General features: G+C 34.1%; 1 protein-coding gene across 2 annotated transcripts in view; it reads right to left on the bottom strand.

Moving 5' to 3' along the window:
• The window catches only part of crm (cramped chromatin regulator), a 208,583-nt gene that overhangs the window by 5,529 nt on the left and 180,852 nt on the right, over positions 1-22,202 (bottom strand). For both annotated transcript variants that reach the window (XM_085961139.1, XM_085961138.1), the window contains exons 4-15: positions 15,097-15,432; positions 13,523-13,723; positions 12,148-12,338; positions 9,668-10,379; positions 7,901-8,289; positions 7,323-7,544; positions 6,457-6,706; positions 5,032-5,351; positions 4,499-4,711; positions 3,625-3,833; positions 3,353-3,503; positions 1,782-1,986 (exon numbers count right to left, since the gene is read on the bottom strand). In XM_085961139.1, coding sequence (XP_085817265.1) covers positions 1,782-1,986; positions 3,353-3,503; positions 3,625-3,833; positions 4,499-4,711; positions 5,032-5,351; positions 6,457-6,706; positions 7,323-7,544; positions 7,901-8,289; positions 9,668-10,379; positions 12,148-12,338; positions 13,523-13,723; positions 15,097-15,432 — 3,399 coding nt within the window. The remainder of the gene's footprint in view (positions 1-1,781; positions 1,987-3,352; positions 3,504-3,624; positions 3,834-4,498; positions 4,712-5,031; positions 5,352-6,456; positions 6,707-7,322; positions 7,545-7,900; positions 8,290-9,667; positions 10,380-12,147; positions 12,339-13,522; positions 13,724-15,096; positions 15,433-22,202) is intronic.

The following is a 22,202-nucleotide window of genomic DNA, read 5'->3' as shown; positions in this document are numbered from 1 at the left end:
ACCAGAATCTGTGTATTGACGAATCCATCATAGTTTTTAAAGGTAGATTGATTTTTAAGCAGTTTATCCCATCTAAACGCCATCGCTTTGGAATAAAAATGTTCGTCCTGTGTGATGTTCTCACTGGATACATTATAGACTTCATTATTTATTGTGGAGAAGGGACCGATATAGAGGACATACACAATTTGGGAATTTCTGGTGCGGTCGTCACGACACTGCTAAATGACTATATCGGCAAAGGTCATACACTGTGGTGTGATAACTGGTACTCCAGTCCGGCGCTATTTAAATTTCTCCATGCTAATATGACCAATGCATGTGGAACGGTTAGGAAAAACCGAAAAGAGATGCCGGATTTTAAAAAATTGAAAAAGGGAGAGACTGAAGCTAAGTGCAACAGTCCCCTTTTAGCTCTAAAATGGCATGACAGAAGAGACGTACACATGCTGACCACGCTTCATGACGAATCTTTTGGCCCAACGGGAAATATAAACTTTAGGACTGGTGAGCCTATTCAAAAACCCAAATGTGTCATTGACTACAACAAAAATATGGGCACAGTTGACAAAGCCGACATGATGCTCAGTAGCTTGTCGTGCATGCGTAAGTCCATCAAATGGTATAAGAAAGTGGCGTTCCATATGATAGATTTATATTTATTAAATTCATTTTATTTGTATAAATTTATAACAGAACGTAAACAAACATTGGGTGAGTTTCAGCTTACCGTGATTAAACAATTAGTGGATAAATATAAAGTCAACCCTTCAAATACACCCCAACCTAGACCGTCAACAAGCGATAATCCAATTAGACTATTGCCGAAAACCGCGACACGACACTTGCCAGAGCTACTTCCGCCAACTAGAAATACCGATAAGCCTCGACGTCGATGTCATGTGTGTGGCAATTCGAAGAAAAACAAAAAAAAACAAACACTTTCCCGTTATGTTTGCGTAGCTTGTGATGTAGGATTATGTTTGAACCCATGCTATAAAATATACCACTCCACAAAACATTTTTAAAACTGTTATTGTGTGTGTTTTTTTTGTTAAGTTTTGTAAAAAATAAACTTAAGATTTAAATATTAAATGTGTCAATTAAAAATAATTAATGTGAATTCCTCACCCAAAAGGGGCATATGTTTAAAAATTCAAGTGTGTGATTAATTGATTTGTACCGTGAAATTAACGCATATCACGTATTGGGCAGTGCGTCGCAGAGCTCCAATTCGTTCTGCAAGCATGGCTGACGAATGATATGGGTGAGAATTTTGTTACTGAGATATTTGTTCGTGTATTTTTGAGTGCATTGGGCAATTTATTCCTATTTTATATGTGTCACAGCGATCTTTATGTGTTTGAAGGCAATAAATGTCAGACCACTCATTTTTTACTGCCGTATTTATTACGATAGAGCGAACAAAAACATTTCGTAAAAACGAACCGCAGACAGAGCTTATTCTGTATTGAAACTGACGCGGCGGCCGGGTTAAGGAACTTTTTCGTGAGGCGACCAAGATCCACATTGGATTGTGGAGCTAATTATTTCTCAGTGTGCCCAATAGAAACATTGATTGATTCCCCAAACCAATGTTTGAACAATTGGTAAAACACTAATTATAAATGTGTTCTACAACATTTCTACTAAATTTGTACATACATACTCCATAATATATGTACATAACTCAGATGGGGTGAACAGATACAAGTTAAATCTACACGATGAAGCCAAGCCAATGATATAATTAAATAATTCTATTAAAAGATACCACATGCCTGCAAATGTCTCAAGTTTAATATTGCCATCCTTCTCTTTCCCTGCAGAGCTGTCCTCTCCGATGTTAGATGGCATGGAGATGTCCATGAGGTTGGCCAGACAGGGTGTCGTGTCGGGGAGAATGTAGTCGTCAGCTGAAGAATTTCTCTCTGTCACCTTTTCCCACCCGCCTTCACCTTCCGCTGGAGCGGGATGTAGTGTCACCTTATGAAAAGACAAAGATATGAAACAATAAAATTAAGGATTGTAATGCCGAACAGATTTTTTTCAATCCTAGGATTAGACAATAATAAGTGAAATGTTGGTTATAAATAAATCTCTATAAAATAAAATATAGCACTCTTTAGTTTAGATTGATGATTTAGTTTACACTATGAAGTTTAATAACAATGCATATTATTTCTGATACCGTGAAAGTTATGAGATGAATGGTATTTTCCTGAGATTTCAGTATTTCTTTAGGTGGAGACGGATAGGATGTTGAGTTACGTTAAATCGATGCAGTGAGGCATCGTTGCGTTCTGCAATTAGAATTGTTGACATTTCTTTAAAAATTTCGAATGCCCGATAATTATTATTCAAATATTTTTAATTGGCATATAAAGGGTCTTCCAATAAGGATGCTCGATATTTAAATGTTAATAAAAAAAGGTGTGTGTGAGTATCCACTCAATTTTTTTTTAATTGAAAGAATATTTTATGACATTAAGTATGGAATATGATGTTGTTCAAATGTCAGCTGCGGCTTCGCCTAGTGGCACGTATTCGGGAGGTCCAATTTTCGATGAATTTGTCACATAAATCTGGCTGAATTTGCTGTATGGCGCGTTCGTTATGTTGACTTTGAGGATTTCGTATTAGGGATAGCAAACCTTAGACAGGATACTATAAAGATTACTACATAGTATGTAAGGAAGAGACATAGGCCAACTTGGGCCATCCTCTCATGCAGAAACTAAAATCCGACAAACTGGTTGCTGATGGAACTCATAAACTGGCCAGTGACTGATGCTTCGCACACGGGGCTACTGAAAACTAATAATCTCATAACCTCAAACTGTCAAACCCATTGTCTTTCCTACGTAATTCTAAGCTTTTTTCGTAATTTCTTTACGGTAATATTCTGGCAGCCTATAATTATACAAGCAGGAGTATTTCTCAACATCTGGCACATATTTTAAATTAAAAATCGGTTCGCCCATCTTTAACTTTTGACTTCTTGGCTTATTATCATCTTGTTATTTCTTGTTCAGTGCTACCAATTTTGGTAAGTAAATATGATTTTTCATCAAATCTACTGATATGGGTACCACTGTTTAATGGCTGACTGGCAACTGAGAGACTGAGAGACTAGCATGTCGTGTCTTCTCGGTTTCAGTTGTGGAGATTTTGAAACTAAGAGATTCCAGTCTTGCTGTCAGCGAGCCGCCATTGAAATACATTAGCTAGATACTGGAGTTTCAGTCTCGTCTTTTTTGAATATTCATGTGAGAGGATGGGCTTAAGGTAGCGTTCCATTTATGGCATCACTACAAGAAAAATATTATAATTAGAACAATCAAATACTTACAAGACTGAGAGGATCAGTGCTGCTTGAATCGGGCTTATTTGCTGTAACATTGTGGTTATTATTTTCTAGGGATGCTTCCGTTAAGTATTGATTGTACTTAACACGACTCGCAGTGGCGTCATTCGCCGGTGTCGATGTTGTAGATGTTGTTCTGAAAAACATAATAAGTCTGAATATCAAACCAACTCGGAATAATTCATCATTCCTGTTAATCTTTTGTATAATAATATATATAGATATGCAAATTTATTAATGCAACATTTCAACTGTACCTTTCATTCAATGCTTTCCGGACCAATACTCGAATGACAGGTTTAGGTCGCAGTGCAGGTAATACTCTCAAGACGGGGGCCGGTGCTGTTCTGATCGTGCTGAGATTCGCCACCGATGACGGCTTGGGAAGGATTCTCTGAATCTCAGGGACAGGGCGACCCACTTTGCGGCAACGCCCCCTCCTGTTCCACTTTGGCAGGTCGCTTAGCTGCAACAGGGAAAAAGAAAGATGTTCAATCCGACAAAAATGGTAGCTTGTGACAAACAATATTTTCATTTTGAATAGGTATTTTAAAAAAATGTCATTCATTTAATTTTGAGCCAATAACAAAGCACAAGGCATGTTCAGTAAATGGATTGTTTCAAACAGCAATGAGGGTGGGCTATGGCAAGTATGTCCAATCAGTAGATAGTGGAATGGATTTTAAACAATCTCACCACAGACCCATAGGAATTGAGTTGTGAAAATTTAAAACAGATAAAACATATCACATAATACATATACATCAATTAACCATTTATATTCTGGATATGGTTCCATACAAACCTTCTATGCATTTTTATTACATTTGTAATTTTACTATCTGATTTTTGTTTTCCTGGCTACTACAGCCCCCTTCAGTATAAGAAGCTACACAGCTTATTATATTGTATATATATGACTAAACCAGCTGTGGTCAAAGTATGATTTTTGCATGGCTTCCAGAAGCGAAGGAGTGAGTCAAATTAACTTAATAATAACTTTGTGTCATAGTATCAGTACAAAGGTTTTACTGTTTTATGTGTAACCGATATATCGACTTACGTAAAATAAATAATAAACATGCTTGAATATAATTTATTGTACAATATATTGCTGAATATGTCTCTTACGTCACATGAATCAGAGATTCGCATCGGATTTTCACAAAACGTCTTAGGCGCGAGTCCTCTGGAGAAGGGTGCTCGGAAGATCTCTCTCGGTTGAATGGATGAAGTCTGACCTTTGGTTTCTAATGAACTCGTCAATGTGGCCGTTACAGATTTGACTGGTGCCACTCGCAACGGAGGTGTTTCCATCGACTTTGACTTATCCAATATGACATTCTAAAAAATGGAATACGTTTTACATAACTTGTATAATGAACATTTTAAAATAAGCAACGGCTATTAAGATCAGGTATATCAGATAGATCAAGTAATTTCTTACTGTAAAACGGAAAAACGTCATGCGCAGCAAAACCGGTGCATGCGTCAGCTAGATAGGGGAGGTAGGTGAATTTTTCCATACAGTAATATAAAAACGGTGATAAAATCCCAAAAAGCCCATCAGTAAAATAATGAAGATGAACAAAATTCAAATACTTTCTGTAAATATAGACCGAGTTTTTTTTTTTTTTTTTTAAATTATGATACTGATATCTTACTTCAGTCGAGTTTGTAAGCAACGTCCTCTTGCACCGCGAGCTTCCGCAGATATGACCACAAGGGCAGCACATCTGGCCCAGCTTGCTGTACATTTGCGATACGGACAACAGTTTCTGCAGCCTGTATGCAACATTCACAATGCGCTCCCTCTCTGAAACTACCAGAGCCGATTGCGATACGTTCTTGGGCGGGGTTACGATGACATGTTGCTGATTGGATATAGTCGAGGAAGGATTGTTCACTATCTTGGAGACCAGTTGGAATATCAAAGGATCATCAACCACACGTGAGATAGGTTTTGAAGTAGGTGATAACACTTCTGCAATTAAAACACACAACTGATAATATATAATATGTATTCCATTTACAGGTGAGATCAACAAATGTAGTTAAATAAATTCTTGAAATATGATCTAAGTAGGTACAGGTAACCCCTCCCCCATTGATCGCGGGGGATACATTTTGGACACGGTCGCAATAAGCAAAATCTCATTTTATTAAGAAACGAGAATATCAAAATAAACAACAAATACATATAGAGTAAAAATAATATAACTTTCCAATAAACTGAAAAAATTGGATTAATCTTGTGCCATGTTGCAAAAAAGAATCTGATTTTCCCTGCTTGGCATATCTTGCGACGTACTGGCTTACTTTTGTTTCACTTCCGCTTGTACCTTAATTATATGTGAGCGAGTGAGAAAGATCTTACGCACATAATTCCACTAATTATGATGATTCCTGGCGCGTAGCACATGTGAAAATAAGTGTAGGACAAAAAAATATTATTAAAAATCGATCACGATATAATGAATTCGCACGCGGAGAGGTAGGTACAATAATATAACTCGGTTGATAGAGGTTATATCAGGTTTTTTTTAAATTTAAAGTTAGGATCAACAAAAATTTTGCAGTTATCGGAAAATCTGTTGGATCCCTTGAAAAGAAAAAATTCATTATTTACTTTTAGTTTTTGAATACATGAAGCTTGAAATAATTAGTTTGACATTGTAATGATTTAGAATATATTTTTAAAGAACTAGGAACCGAGAAGAGTAGGATAAAGACCTCCATGCTGCAGTGGAATGACCCCAACTGATGATGGTGATATTTTATATAACAATATGTGCTGGTTAAAATTTATTTTTCTTTTGACCATGTCTAATCCTAATAGGATCATATGGGCCTCCACGGAGTAGAGGTTTTTATAAACAGATTTTGTTTTTACGAGCAATGGATGTTAGCCAATTGCTCAACCTATTAGGCCCATACTCCAACACAAATAATTGAAAAACAATATGTGAATTTGCCAGATCCAGGATTCGAACCTACGACATTATGTTCATTTACTATTCAATATTACACTTTCATAGTAGTTATCAAGATGGTGCCTCTGGTGGTTAGTGTCATCTAATATAAAATACCTTTATCTGCTTCGCATGATTCTTGACTGGTCTGGCCGGTCGGAGACAAGAGAAGGGTATCCACTTGCAGAGATTTAGAATTTTCCCTTTCCTCAGTGACAGTGTCCAGAGAGCCGGTGATAGCCTGTTCAACGGGCTGCTCTGAATTTTGTTCACCCACCTGCTTCAGAATCCGTATTACCGAAGGCGAAAGAGGTGGAGTCGCTTCCGACCACCAATAGTTCATCTCTAGTTTTGATTCACGGCCAAACTAAAAGTAAAACAATGTGTCAATTGACAATATGAGTCTATTTCAAAATAATTATGTCCACATAATTATTATGGTCAATCCTAACTAAGATATTCATGTTCTTAAAAACCCAAAACCCAATGACTTACATAAATCGATTATCTAGTTAAAATGAAACAAATAAATGGCAATATGCCTAATTTTATTTTTCTTATATTTATTGTAATAAAGGCTAATAAAAATGTGTATATTCTAATTTTAAAATACAATACAATGAATAAAAGAAACTAACTTAACACCCCGTATACACGTGCATGGATTTACTGTCGACAGTAAGTGTTATCATCGTTCTACTGCACAAGCGAATATTAGAAAAAACCCTACTGTCGCATGAAAATACAGAAGCTTCCAAACTTTTTTGATTCATGCATGCAAGTTTGCAACTGCAGGATAATACATGTTTACCCGTACATTTTCTTGTTATGGCCGCGATAATACTTACTGTTAACAGTAAATCCATGCAGATGTAAACGGGGTATAATGGCAGTCGATTTAATCACCATGGAGGAATTCCGATGATTTCGTGACTATTGCATGGCTTTAATAGAAAGTACACAAAACAATGGCAGTTACTTACCATCAAATACAAATCTCCTATAGTCAAATCACCAGCGTCGTAGACACTCCACCCTTTATTCATTTGCTCCATTACCAGCTCCCTGTTCCAACTTTTTTTGAAGAAATTTGAAGCGCCTATTCTTCCGCTCTGATCTTCTGGACTATCGAGTATGTTTTTCGATACCAACGGTGACTTTTCTCTCATGTCTGAAGTGTCTTTTTTGTTTTTTGGTTTTAACGCCTGAAAATATTGATTACATTTTGTAACAGAGGATTTCTGAGAAAAGGATAATACATACTTATAATCTATAAATATAAAAGTCAAAGTGTGTTTGATTTATTTCTCTTGCCCGACCCTAACCATGTCAACAACAAAGTCTTTCCTACTTGCGCCATAAAATCGACAACGTATTTGGGACAAATATAAAGACAGCCACAGTGAGGATATTCGTACAAAACAATACTGACTTAACACCACCTTGGATTAAAATTCTTCTCCTGCGCTACTATTTTATACACAAGGTTGCTATCAGCGGCTATTGATTTAATGCTGAAACATTTAATGAAACTTCTACCTTCATAATAGGAAAACTGTACCTTTAACTTCGGTGAACTGACTGACTGCTGGTCTTTTTTTACATCTTCAACGATGGTCAATATCGCGGCATCACTTTCGCCGTCAGTCTCATTATTGTACTTATCATCATCCGAAAACAAGTCTTTGTCCTTGTCTCGGAAATCAGCGTCATCATTGGACTTTTCCTCGCATTGCGAAGTATGTCCTTCACTATTTTTGGTATCTGCAAATGTGACCATGTCCATGCCATCGTTTGCGGTCTCGTCAATATCGAATATGTCATTTTTATCACAGTTTTCTTGTTCATTTTTATTCTTTTTCAAAGGCATCGGCTCGTTATCACCGCTGTCTTTTCTTTGGCGTTTTTGATTTTTGAATCGGGGCCCTCCTCCCTTAAAACCGACTTCATCTGGAAAAGAATGCAAGTAAATGTATATTTATTGGCACAATACTTCCATTATATTATCACAGAAATGTCGCCCGAGGAGGTTGTGTCGGTCAGTGCTGAGTACATATTTATTTTAACGAGCAGTTTATAGAAACATAAGAGAAAGAAAATGTGATGGGTGCAGAACTACTTACTACAAAGTGAAAGAAGAGTGGATATTTGAGTAACTATGTTAAGCGACACGTTGCGCACCCATCTACACTCGCCAACATGTAACGCGGGACGGATGCGCGGCTCATGCGCTTGCTTCCGAAGTGATAACATGCAACATGTACCGGGTCAGGTAGAAATGCCACAATATGTTGCGTGCAATGTTGGGGGACAGTGCGAAACATTCCAGCGTCAGAGACTCAATGTTGAAAGACATTTTGTCCCCTAGTGAATACACGGCTTAAGAGTTTTAAGAATTGCCTATGCTCCGTAACACGGACAAGTGACAGCCAATGTTTGTCATTTTAACGAATGTTTTAAATATACTTTACTAAATTTAGAGTGAAGAGTGAAGAAGAATTACTGGTATTGAGATTTACAGAGAAATAATACAATTGACAACAAAGAATCTGTGATATTAGAAATTAGATGGAGTGTGACAACTGTCATTTGTGAAATGAGTACAAGCGCTGCCGCCTCTGGCAGCGAAATAATAACAAACATCACTGCAGATTTAAATTGGTATGGAACCGAGGTAATAAATTGATGCCTTGCCAGTTCCATTGTGATTTATATATTCTGCAATTTCATTTGTTTTTAATGATTTTATTTTTAGTTTTGTTTTGAAATCCTCTTTTTTTTTAAGTTTTTTTTTATAATCGCCATAATGATTATATATATATTATATTTATCATTATTTTCATGTTGCGATGAAATTGATTGAAATATTTTTTTATTAAAGTGCGATCATTGAGTTTTTTAATCATGTGTCTGTACAAAAAAAATCACACAACATGTAATAAGTCCTCCAAGTAAGGCATACATATTGCATGTTTCCAAAATGTGCTCCGTAGTCATGATTATCTCACTTGCTGTGGAACAAAATAGACGTATTCCAAGACACTGCTATTACAGTTAATAGGTTTCTGTGAGTCGGCTGGCGACTAATAATAATTACTAAGTCATTCAGAGATTACCAACAATTTCATAAATGCCGTCGAATATAGAAATAAAATAATAATGATAAGAAACTGCAATTAGTTTGGTTTTAGCACACCAAAAATCTTAAATTGACACACCATAATAATGACAAGAAGCTTGCTGACCAAAGGCAATTAGGCCTAGCAGGGATGTTTATGTGTACGAATATAATAAATATTGAACACGAAAAAGAATGACTCCCACTTACTTTGCTGCCCAGTATGACTTCCTATCTCTTCAGGGAACATACGTTTCAGGTAAGCATTGAGACACACACTCTGAGACGAGATATGCTCGTTGACATTCACGGTGGGAAGATACAGACCGACTCCCGGCTTTGGTCCCATGTGAAGAACTACTTCTCTCGAGCCGTAGCGCACTCGCCAACTCCTGAGATCCTCGTATGTCTCTAATTTTTGTCTCCACCGCGATGACTGAACATTTATCGAATCCACAACACCTTTACTGTTTACAGCACTATCACAATTAACCGAATGATTAGCCCCATCCTCAATATTTATACATTCTACTTTAACTGAAACATTTTTTGACGAAGCATCTCCAATGTCCTCAATATTTAAATCTTTTTCTTTGTTTAAGTTAGGATCATTTTTGGATGCCACTTTTTGTATATTTTTATTTAAAACAACATTATCATCAGTTTTTTGAGTCAAATTACTTCCTTTCTTTGACTGTAATACCTCTGTGTTTCTTTCTACTCCATTACTGATGATATTAACGAGCTTCGATATATCTCGAGAGGCATTCAGAGTATTAGCATTGAGAGTCGGAAGTTTATCAATTTTCAATGCAAGATTGACTTGTAGATTTGGATTGCGGAGGTATCTAATTTGTTTGTTGAGCTCATTAAATTTCCGCAAGGAATTTTTTCCCTGACTCATTGTAGATAGACATTCTTTCTGTATATGTTTTACAATTTAAGGAAAAGATCAATTTAATTTAACACATTGACTGCGGACTAGATAATTACTAATTAATTACCACATTTAAATAGCATGCTAATTATATATAATGCCCACCATCGTTACGCGCATCTTCAGCGTCCAATGAGTTAATAATTAAGTTATTTTTGAGAATATGTAGTACTTAAATTCTTTGTGATATATATGGATATTCATCATTCCAGTTTCATTGATATTACATGAAAAAATTGAAAAATGACTTTGTAGCCATGTAGCAATAATGGATAGTGTCAAACTATACTGAGGGGCATCCAGGAAAGCAGGTCCAAATTTCAGTGGTCGGACAGTGTCAACAAGGATGCTAGAGAGGCCAATGCAAGTCACCCGGATGACACTGGCCCAGGATATATGGGGATGAAAGGGGTTCTTGGATGTGGTTAGGATCGACCCTGAGTTGTTATGCCACTGATGATGATGATGACTGCACATCGCATATTTTATTTAGTTGTATTCTGTAATCCAAAGGTCAAAGTTTCATTAATTGTAAACAAAATGAATTCACTGCCAAATCATATCTACAGTGGAATCCCGATCTACCGTTCTCGCATAAATCGTTTTCCCGCACGGATCGTTCATTTTTGAAAGTCCCGCCAAACACCCATAAGAACAATGTTAAATAATCCCGCATTAACCGTTCCCCCCTTTTTATCGTTTTCCTCGATCTATCGTCTAATTATCATGGTCCCAACACAAATATTATCCCGATTTACCGTTTTTGTTGAATATTTTTCATTTCGCTTCCGTAGAATTGTTTATGATACATACAGATAATAGGCTTGCCTCGCATCTTGTATCACGAATTTTTATAAGTCGCAACTAAAATGCCCTCCATGAAGAAAACTAGAACTCTAGCTGAGAAACTGAAAATAATTTAAGACGTCAAAAAAACCCAGGAGAAAAACGAGTTTTTTTTTTAAATGTTTTTATATATCCCGCATTTAACGTTTTTTCTTTAGGCTCCCTTTAAAACCGTAGAATCGGGACTGGGAGAGGGAGAGAATCGGGAGAAATCGGGAATCGTAACAAGTAAATAAGTAACTGCATACCTGACCTGTATAGAATAGAATAGTATACACATTGCCAGTTTACGCTTGAACTGTCAACAAAAACAATGTAGTTCAAACTTGTGCAAGTCTCTGCTACATATCGTCGTTGAAACTAGAAAATTGTGTAACTCCGTTTTAATCGAAAATTCACTTTGAATGCCATCTAGTGGCCGTTGATAATATCTATCCGTCTTGCAAATTTTGTAATTCCAGAAAAATTGTATCATTGTTAAATCATGGATGATTTCACTCCAAAACCATACATTTGTATAGGAAACCATAATGTTTTTTGTCTCTCCTGTAAAGTAGTGTTTTTGGAGTTACACAATTTTCTAGTTTCAACGACGATATGTTGAATTATAGCAAGCATGCATGTGCAAGAATACAATATAGAAATTTAAACATTTTCTTGTTGCTTGAACAGTCAATACACTTGGTATATTCTGTGCAAAAAAAATATGCGAGTATACCGCTTATGAATGCAGTGACATTTATTTGTCAGCCACCCCAAATTCATAATTAAAAAATAAATCAAAGTAACACAGTCTACAGTAGTCGATACGATATCAACGATGAATTTAGTTATCGATACAATTATTTATAATCATAATTTTCAACGATTGATAATATATTGTTAACATAATAAATCAAAAGGATACAGCATTATCGGCGGAGGACTGCCACCGTCTTTGCAGCAGAGCTAAGATGGTGGTGAGTCGGCAGGAAGGTGCAGCGGGGGCGAGAACTCGAGGGTTCTGAGCTGCTGACTGAACTCGTGCCCAAGCCTCTTCGTCTCTCGGGATGCCGACTACACATATCTTTGTGGGCAGCCGAAGTTGTGCATCCCATTCTAAAAATGCAATAGATTACAGATTACCTCGTTCTTCACAATAATTACTCTTAACTTTTACTTTGATGAAGAGCCATTGTCTATGGAGATGGTACCTTGATATCTGAAAGTGAGGATGATCATATGGTTACTGAGGATAATGATCAAATTTGCACTGCAGAAACTTCACACTTGTACTCTGAGATTCATTTTTTTATGGTTATCAAATCAAACATACTAAAAACATTCCGGAGTCGCTCTCAATCAAGTATTAAAATACAAAAAGTTCAATAAACTTCCTGATTATTTGTGCAAACTTTTTGCTTAAAACATATTATGTTTATAGTTCAAATTTTTTTAAATATTGTGTAGATATGACGTATCTGAAAAGTAAGTATCTTGATCGGCAAAATAACCAGCCCATATGAAATATGTACATAGTTTCAAAAGCAAACTCCACTCTTGGCATGTATTGAGTTGGCAATGCTAGTTCATGCTACTTTTAAAGCTCTACAAGTAAGTAGACATTAAAATAATTTCGTTTGGTTTGAAAATTATTTGAAAAATGAGTCATTTTCAAACATTGTTAACTTTGCCTCCGAGTGTAAAACAGAAGATGTTAACTCCACTACAGCCAATTACCATGATAGGAAACGATGTCATTTCTCACGTGACCTAGGTTTCCTCAGTACATTCATATATGACATTCCATGTTTCAAATTATGTCAATTTACAATTTAAAGGTTTTCCAATGATTTTAGATGGCATAGCTGTATATAAAAATGTTTTTCAAAAATAACATTAAATTATTTGTAATACTGATGTCATAGATGCCACAGCGGTTTTCTCAAATTTCCTTGAAACTATGAAAATGTGAGATAACCCGAAACTGCCTTAATTCAATGAAAACAAATACGTATGACTCAGAAAGTTTATTGTGAACTATTTATGTCGGATCTTAATAACCTACCTCCACCCTTGCTACTGCTAATACTTGGCTTCTTCGGTTTTCCCTAAGAAAGGATACTTAAAGTGTAGGCACAAATTAAGTATTTCGTGCACTCCAAAGTCAAAAGGCAATAATTAACAAAATAATAGAATGAGTAAATTAAATTACTTGAATGCTGGCGCGACTAATAATCTTTGACGCTAACTCGAAGTCTAGAGGAATAAAATAAATGCACAATATTTATGGCAAAACCAACCTCCAAGCTTGTTAAGTTTCCTCAGTGCCCGGCAGACAGGAGTTCGCACCCTCAACGTCTTCCCGGCTATCCGACATTGAACCGAGCCGCGCTTCACCAGCTCCGAAAGACGATTGCCAATACGATCCATAGTGCTTAGACGATTTCTCAACTCTCCGTAGTTGATTAAGCAATATAACTCCTGGACCACCTTCTTCACATCTGAATAGATAAAAAAACACACATAGTCAATTAAATACTATAAATCATTATATAACAAAATTTGTCTCATGAATAAAATATAGCTCAAAAATAAAGCAAATGACCTTAGTACACGGATAAGTAACACCGATTACCTAACCGAAATTTTTTTTTTTTTAAACGGTACATGTTCAAACACGCGCGTTAATATAATTTTACTCCCTACTTCAATTATAGTTTGTCAATTTATGGCTATGGCCGTATGTTGTAGCTTAACCACTGGGGAATGCCAAAAGAAATGGCGTATTTCAAAAAAAACACAACCATATTCTCAGGTCAATAATTATTATAAAGCAATCATTATTCGTAGGATGTTTATCACACTTGAATGGTCAAAAACATAGCTTATAATAAGTATCTTTAGAATTATCTTCAAATGTGTTATTCTTGCCAATTTTTTGAATAATAAAATGCATAATTCTTGTAAAATTTGGGATCACATAGATTATCAATATAATTTTTGATCGTAAATATTTTACTAAAATTATCTCGTCATTAATTATACTCATGGTTTTATAAATGCGTTTAATAATAAATAAATGTAAAAAAATCTAAACACCACTGCACATTCATGTACCGAAATATGACTATATTCTAAAACATTAGAGCGAGAGGTTTAAAAGAATACTATTTTATGTAATAAAAATACTTTATGCAGTCATCAAATATTTAAAATAAATATAAAGGATAATAAGGCTTCAAAATTATATAAATAGATTATCTACAACGTTTAAGGAATGTCCAGGATCATTGGTTTGAAGATACAAAAAAAACTCAATTTTGACCTACGACGAGCATGTCCCCCCTTAATTTAATTTTGTGTTCATGTGAAAATATGTGCTTAAACCTAAAATATGTAAAAATATGTAGTTATCAAAAAATATTTTAAAATAGGTGCTAACAAATAGGGCTTAATGTTTCAAAATTGTCTGAAACAGATAGATATTTTTGATATTTTGTTGTGGGGCCACTCAAAAAAAAATATTTAAATACCTAAGAATCCTAAGCCTAATGATAACATATGGATGATCTTGTATTCTGCATAAAACATTCAGAGTCAGTTGGTCGTATTCTACATTTAATATTATAAGCAAATAGTCACTTTATTAAATCTGTATAAAATGTCGAAGTCTACCTATTGTCTATTTATAGTATGGTTGGCAACACTGGCCTGTGCCAGTATTTTTAGATTTATCAATTTCTACTTTACCATGTCACCTAACGATCAAAATGTTATGATACTAATACACCTTGATTATGTATGTTTGTGGACTAACCACTCACTTCTATTGTATCTAGATCTAGCTCAACTTCATAAATGTACTTTTACTCACTACTGCCAAACTGTACGTGTTTGGAGATCTTCTGCCAGGTCCTGTAGTAGAAGTGGCTGACTTGTTGCCTAGCCTTGGCGGCCGGCGCAACAGAACCAGTCTTCCTCTTCAAATTGCTGCAGATGTAGGCCGTGATGGCATCAAAGTCTTTGCCGAACTCATTCAGACCTTTGAAGAAGAGGTTCTTTTCATGCGTGGACCACGGTACTTTCGGCATGCGAGATTTTGTCTTTCCAATCGGATAGTCTTTCTCCTCAAACGGTAGTGGATTTGTATTGATTGAAGAAGCGATTCCGGAGTCATTCTCTGGCCTGTCAATTTCTGATGAGAGGATGTCTGAAATTTCAAATAATCGAGATGTTTTAATTAGTTTCAAAAGCAAGTAAAAATGACAAAAATGAGAAAATGTTTGGGTACAGGGCATTTAGTAAGGATGGGAGGTTTATTTATATGTATGTGTGCTGTTTGAATTCCCCTTGTTTTATAAACATGTATCCATGAACTACCCAATACGATTAAGGGGGAGAGGCATGCCAGCGGAGGCACCTAGCGGAAAAATATGAAGCTTGAAATTTGAGACATTTTTTTGATAATTTATAATTTCAACTGTATTAATTAATAAATATGTATCTCAAAACATTAAAAAGATTTTTTTTTAAGGGGGTACATGCTCGTCGAAGGTCAAAATTGAGTTTTTATTGTATTTTCAAACCATGATCCTGGACACTCCTTAAACGTTGTAGATAATCTATTTATAAAATTTTGAAGCCTTATTATCCTTTATAGTTATTTTAAACATTTGATGACTGCATAAAGTATTTTTGTTACATAAAATAGTATTCTTTTAAACCTCTCGCTCTAATGTTTTAGAATATAGTCATATTTCGGTACATAGCTGTGCAGTGGTGTTAAGATTTTTTACGTTTAGTAATTTTTAAACGCATTTATGAAACCATTAGTATAATTTATTACGAGATAATTTTTGTAAAATATTTATGATAAAAAATTATATTGATAATCTCTGTGATCACAAATTTGACAAGAATTAGGCATTTTATTATTCAAAAAATCGGCAAGATTAACACATTTGAAGATGATTCTAAAGATACTTATTATAAGCTATTTCTTTGATCATTTAAGTGTGATAAACATCTTATGAATAATGATTGCTTTATAATAATTATTGACCTAAGAATAAGGTAGTGTTTTTTTGAAATACGCCATTTCTTTTGTCATTCCCTAGTGGTTAAGCTACAACATACGGCCGTAGCCATAAATTGACAAACTATAATTAAAGTAGGGAGTAAAATTATGTTAACGCGCGTGTTTGAACATGTACCTAACCGAATTCTTTTTTTTTATTTTTTTTTTAAACGGTACATGTTCAAACACGCGAGTCAATATCATTTTACTCCCTACTTCAATTATAGTTTGTCAATTTATGGCTACGGCCGTATGTTGTAGCTTAACCACTGGGGAATGACAAAAGAAATGGCGTATTTCAAAAAAACACTACCTTATTCTTAGGTCAATAATTATTATAAAGCAATCATTATTCATAAGATGTTTATCACACTTGAATGGTCAAAGACATAGCTTATAATAAGTATCTTTAGAATCATCTTCAAATGTGTTAATCTTGCCGATTTTTTGAATAATATAATGCCTAATTCTTGTCAAATTTGGGATCACAGAGATTATCAATATAATTTTTTATCGTGAATATTTTACAAAAATTATCTCGTAATAAATTATACTAATGGTTTCATAAATGCGTTTAAAAATTAATAAACGTAAAAAATCTTAACACCACTGCACAGTTATGTACCGAAATATGACTATATTCTAAAACATTAGAGCGAGAGGTTTAAAAGAATACTATTTTATAATATACGTAAAAAATCTTAACACCACTGCACAGTTATGTACCGAAATATGACTATATTCTAAAACATTAGAGCGAGAGGTTTAAAAGAATACTATTTTATGTAACAAAAAAAATTTATGCAGTCATCAAATGATCAAAATAACTATAAAGGATAATAAGGCTTCAAAATTATAAAAATAGATTATCTACAACATTTAAGGAGTGTCCAGGATCATGGTTTGAAAATACAATAAAAACTCAATTTTGACCTACGACGAGCACATGGGCCGTTAAGTCAAAGATAAACTTACAATTGTAAAAAAATGTGAATTTGTTTCAGGGTCCCGTCTATTATCACATTATATTGTAAGGTCATTTTTATTATTAAAATGGGTTATTAAGAGCGGACGTGCTCAGCGTGGGTCAAAATGGAGCTTTTTTTTCTATTTTCAAAGCATGATCCTGGATATACCTTAAACGTTGTAGATAATCTATTTGTATAATTTTGAAGCCTTATTATCCTTTATATTTATTTTAAACATTTGATGACTGCATAAAGTATTTTTATTACATAAAATAGTATTCTTTTAAACCCCTCGCTCTAATGTTTTAGAATATAGTCATATTTCAGTACATGAATGTGCAGTGGTGTTGAGATTTTTTACATTTATTAATTTTTAAACACATTTATAAAACCATTAGTATAATTTATGACGAGATATTTTAGTAAAATATTTACGATAAAAAATTATATTAACGCGCGTGTTTGAACATGTACCCTTTAAAAAAAAAAGATTTTTTTTTTGGTTAGGTACATGTTCAAACACGCGCGTTAACATGATCTTACTCCCTACTTCAATTTTAGTTTGTCAATTTATGGCTACGGCCGTATGTTGTAGCTTAACCACTGGGGAATGCCAAAAGAAATGGCGTATTTAAAAAAAACACTACCTTATTCTTTGGTCAATAATTATTATAAAGCAATCATTATTCGTAAGATGTTTATCACACTTAAATGGTCAAAGACATAGCTTATAATTAGTATCTTTAGAATTATCTTAAAATGTGTTAATCTTGCCGATTTTTTTAATAATAAAATGCCTAATTCTTGTCAAATTTGGGATCACAGAGATTATCAATATAATTTTTTATCGTAAATATTTTACTAAAATTATCTCGTCATAAATTATACTAATGGTTTTATAAATGCGTTTAAAAATTAATAAATGTAAAAAATCTCAACACCACTGTACATTCATGTACTGAAATATGACTATATTCTAAAACATTAGAGCGAGAGGTTTAAAAGAATACTATTTTATGTAATAAAAATACTTTATGCAGTCATCAAATGTTTAAAATAAATATAAAGGATAATAAGGCTTCAAAATTATACAAATAGATTATCTACAACGTTTAAGGTATGTCCAGGATCATGCTTTGAAAATAGAACAAAGGCTCCATTTTGACCTACGCTGAGCATGTCCCCCCTTAAGTTTTCATTTTTTCACCGTGTAGATTTTTGACTAATTCATCGTTTTAATATTTTTTATATTTAATTTAAAAAACATTGATTTTTATAAAAATATAAATGTGTATGACATGAAATCCTTTTTATTTATTTCAAATTTTATTTTAGGTATGGTCCCAATATTGAAGCTTAATTTGATATAAATGAAAAGGATTTCAAGTTATAAACATTTATATTTTTATAAAAATCAATGTTTTTTAAAATAAATATAAAAAATATTAAAACGATGAATTAGTCAAAAATCTACACGGTGAAAAATTGAAAACTTAATAAACTAAATTTTAATAATAAATATGACCATAAAATATAATGTAATAATAAGATGGGACCCTGCAACAAATTCACATTTTATTATATTTTTTTACAATTATTGTAAGTTTATCTTTGACTTGAAAAAAATCTTTTTAATGTTTTCAGATACATATTTATACAGTTGAAATTGTAAATTATCAAAAAAATGTCTCAAATCGCAAGCTTCGTATTTTTCCGCTAGGTTCCTCTGTTGGTATAAGGATCCCCCTTAATTATTTTGGTAAGTCTGTAAGCAGCATTACTCAGATATGCTATGGGTCAAAACCAAAATTAGTAAACAATTTATCAACATTCAAAATTGACTCCGAATAAATAGACAATCAATCAATCACTAATTATTACGAGGGTGGGTCAATAAGTCCTTAGAAAAGCCGACAGGTGGCGCGACTAGTACTGTAAGCGGTTTGTTTTCATGCAGCGGCACTACCGATTCAGTATGCTGCGAAGTTTCAATCAGATTGGTCGGGTTGTTGTGTGTTTCTCGTACATTAAAAAAAAAAAATTTGCTTGTTTACAAAAATGGAGAAAATTGAGTTTAGAGCTGTTATTAAACATTTTAATATAAAAGGGTTAACAGCAAAGTAAATAAAAAATGAGTTGGATTTAGTTCACGGCATATCTGCTCCTTCACTTGCAACTATTTATAACTGGTTAAATGAATTCAAACGTGGTCGTACATCAACAAAGGATGAACCACGCTCAGGACGTCCTGTAGAGGTGACTACACCAGAAATGATCAATAAAATCCACGATATGGTGTTAAGTGACCGAAGATTAAAGTTGAGTGAGATAATTGAGGTTACAGGGATCTCAAAAGGTAGCGTCATTTCTATTTTACATGACAAATTGGGCATGAAAAAAATTTCTGCAAGATGGGTGCCGCGTTTGCTCACAGTCGACAATAAACGCAATAGGGTGGTGGCCTCTAAAGCCCTGTTGTCGCTCATGCAACGCAATCCGGATGAATTTTTTCGTCGCTTTGTGACTGTAGATGAAACATGGATACACCACTATACTCCCGAGACGAAAGAACAGTCAAAGCAGTGGATTGCGAAAGGCGAACCATGTCCAAAGAAGGCGAAAACCGTAAAATCAGCTGGTAAGGTTATGGCTACTGTATTTTGGGATGCACGTGAAGTTATTTTCGTTGACTATTTGGAAAAAGGAAAAACAATAACAGGGGATTATTATGCATCTTTATTGGACCAGCTAAAAAACAAAATTGAAGAAAAACGGCCTCATTTAAACAGGAAAAAAATCCTCTTTCATCAGGACAATGCCCGTGTTCACACATGTTTACGATCAATGGCTAAAATTGAAGAATTGAAGTTCGAATTGGTCGACCACCCACCGTATTCGCCAAATTTAGCCCCCAGTGACTTTTTCCTTTTCTCAAACTTAAAAAAATGGCTAAGTGGACAACGTTTTTTTTCAAATGAAGAAGTCATCGATCGGACAAATGCTTATTTTGAGGACCTTCCGAAAACTTATTTTTCTGACGGTTTAAAAAAAATTGAGAAACGTCTAACCAAGTGTATTGAGCTCCAAGGAGATTATGTTGAGAAATAAAAAAAAAATACAAAAATAAAAACTGTTTTAATGCTTTTTTCTAAGTAATTATTGACCCACCCTCGTATTATCAACGATGTCATTATAATATTCAACAATATTGACTTGTAACAGCAAAATAGAAGTTTTAAAAAGACGATTTTCCCTATATGAAAAAATATTGATTCTGACATGTGTGTTTTTTTAATAACTAATTTAACACATTTTGAACAAAAATTCAGTACAACTCTATGTCACATTATTACTATAAAAATGATAGTACCTATGTAAAAAACAAAACATAATTCATGTATTGGAACCTCGATTTTACGTGCTCGGAATTCACGTTTACCTACCCGCTAATTGCGTTTCTACAGCACTGTTATTATTTAATTATAGTACATCTCCCGGTTTTACGTTTATTTCCCGCATTTTACGTCTGATATAAATATTCAAAATTAAATTTAAATTAATTAAAATCCAGATATATAAAACACTGCTGAGGGCGGTCCTCACATTTAGATCAGAACGTTGGGTAATCAGTAATAAGTCTGAAAACGGTCTCGAAATTCGAAATAAAAATTCTGACAGCGATATTTGGAGCCTACAATAAATAATATAGAGTGTGGCGCATACGACACAACCGCTATGAGTCTACGATTTATTTGGGTAACCCAATATAAACTAAAGACTAAAGATTTATTTGGGTAACCCAATATAAACTAAAGACTAAAGCATCAAAATCTCCCGACTAAAAGTGACTGGACTTGGGCCGATCAGAGAGGAGTTGCATTGAACAAAGCGAATTTCAGAATGGGGAAGGCCAGAGTGATAGCGGGTATATTATGATTCGTGGGAGTACCTAAACCAGTGGTTTCCAAACATTATGTTACTACGCATCCCTTTAAAAAAATCTAATCTTGGCGCCTCCCCCTTTATTTCATTAAATAACCTTTTTAAATAGTCAACAATGTACTAATATAACTAATACAAGAATTTAAAAAATATATAAAAATAAACAAGGTTTTACTACTTATACTATATTAATTTTTAAATTAATTTGGTTTTCATGCGATGAATGTGCTCGATTATTAGCACAATCAATTTCAATAGTAGTCAATCCAAATTCATCATCGTTCATTGACAAATGGATTCTATCATGGGCCCCACATCCTGAAGCTGGCCCCCAGGCCAGGATCTTTGGCGGGCCCACCTACCTATCATTGAGGTTAAGGGCAGTGTGGTGCTCTAATATAGTGTTTCCTAAAGGAGTTATCATTTAAGTATATTAATCATCATATAGGTATCAAGTCAAATTGCAACGCACAACCACATATTTAAAATATTTAATAGTCCTGAAACAAAGCAGACTTTTTTTTACTATTAATGAAATAATGTGAAAAGTGCATTAGCAAACTAACCAAGAACTCAGTAAATAGATTTTTGTTTGCTTCAATATATCTGGCGCCGAAATCATTTAAAAGTGAAAACATGGCGAATTTATTTTTTCCAAAGCTCCAATTTTTTATGAATGCCTTCACTTTGTCTTTTTAAATCAGTGAATGCATTAGTGGTCCTTGCATTGATTTATTCACTCATTTTTTTTTAAATTTCAACCAAATAGAAAAGTTTAACAACAAAATTATCGTTCCTAAACAAAATAGCCTCAAATTTCAACATTATGATTTGATCATTTTATTTAATTTTTTCACGAGATAGCCAGCGCGCTTCACAATAGTATTGAAGTGAGGTATTATAAAATTAATCTCCATATTTTCAGATAGGTTTGCAAACAACCTATTATAGGACTGTTTTTTATATGGTTTATAACTAGCGGCCGTTTTATAA

The sequence above is a fragment of the Rhyacophila brunnea genome, unplaced genomic scaffold, assembly GCF_057557595.1.
Source record: "Rhyacophila brunnea isolate RB1 unplaced genomic scaffold, BYU_Rbru_1.0 scaffold_12, whole genome shotgun sequence".
Taxonomy (NCBI): Eukaryota; Metazoa; Arthropoda; class Insecta; order Trichoptera; family Rhyacophilidae; genus Rhyacophila; species Rhyacophila brunnea.
The sequence above is the reverse complement of the archived record's forward strand: the minus strand, read 5'-3'. Positions and strand labels throughout refer to the sequence as shown.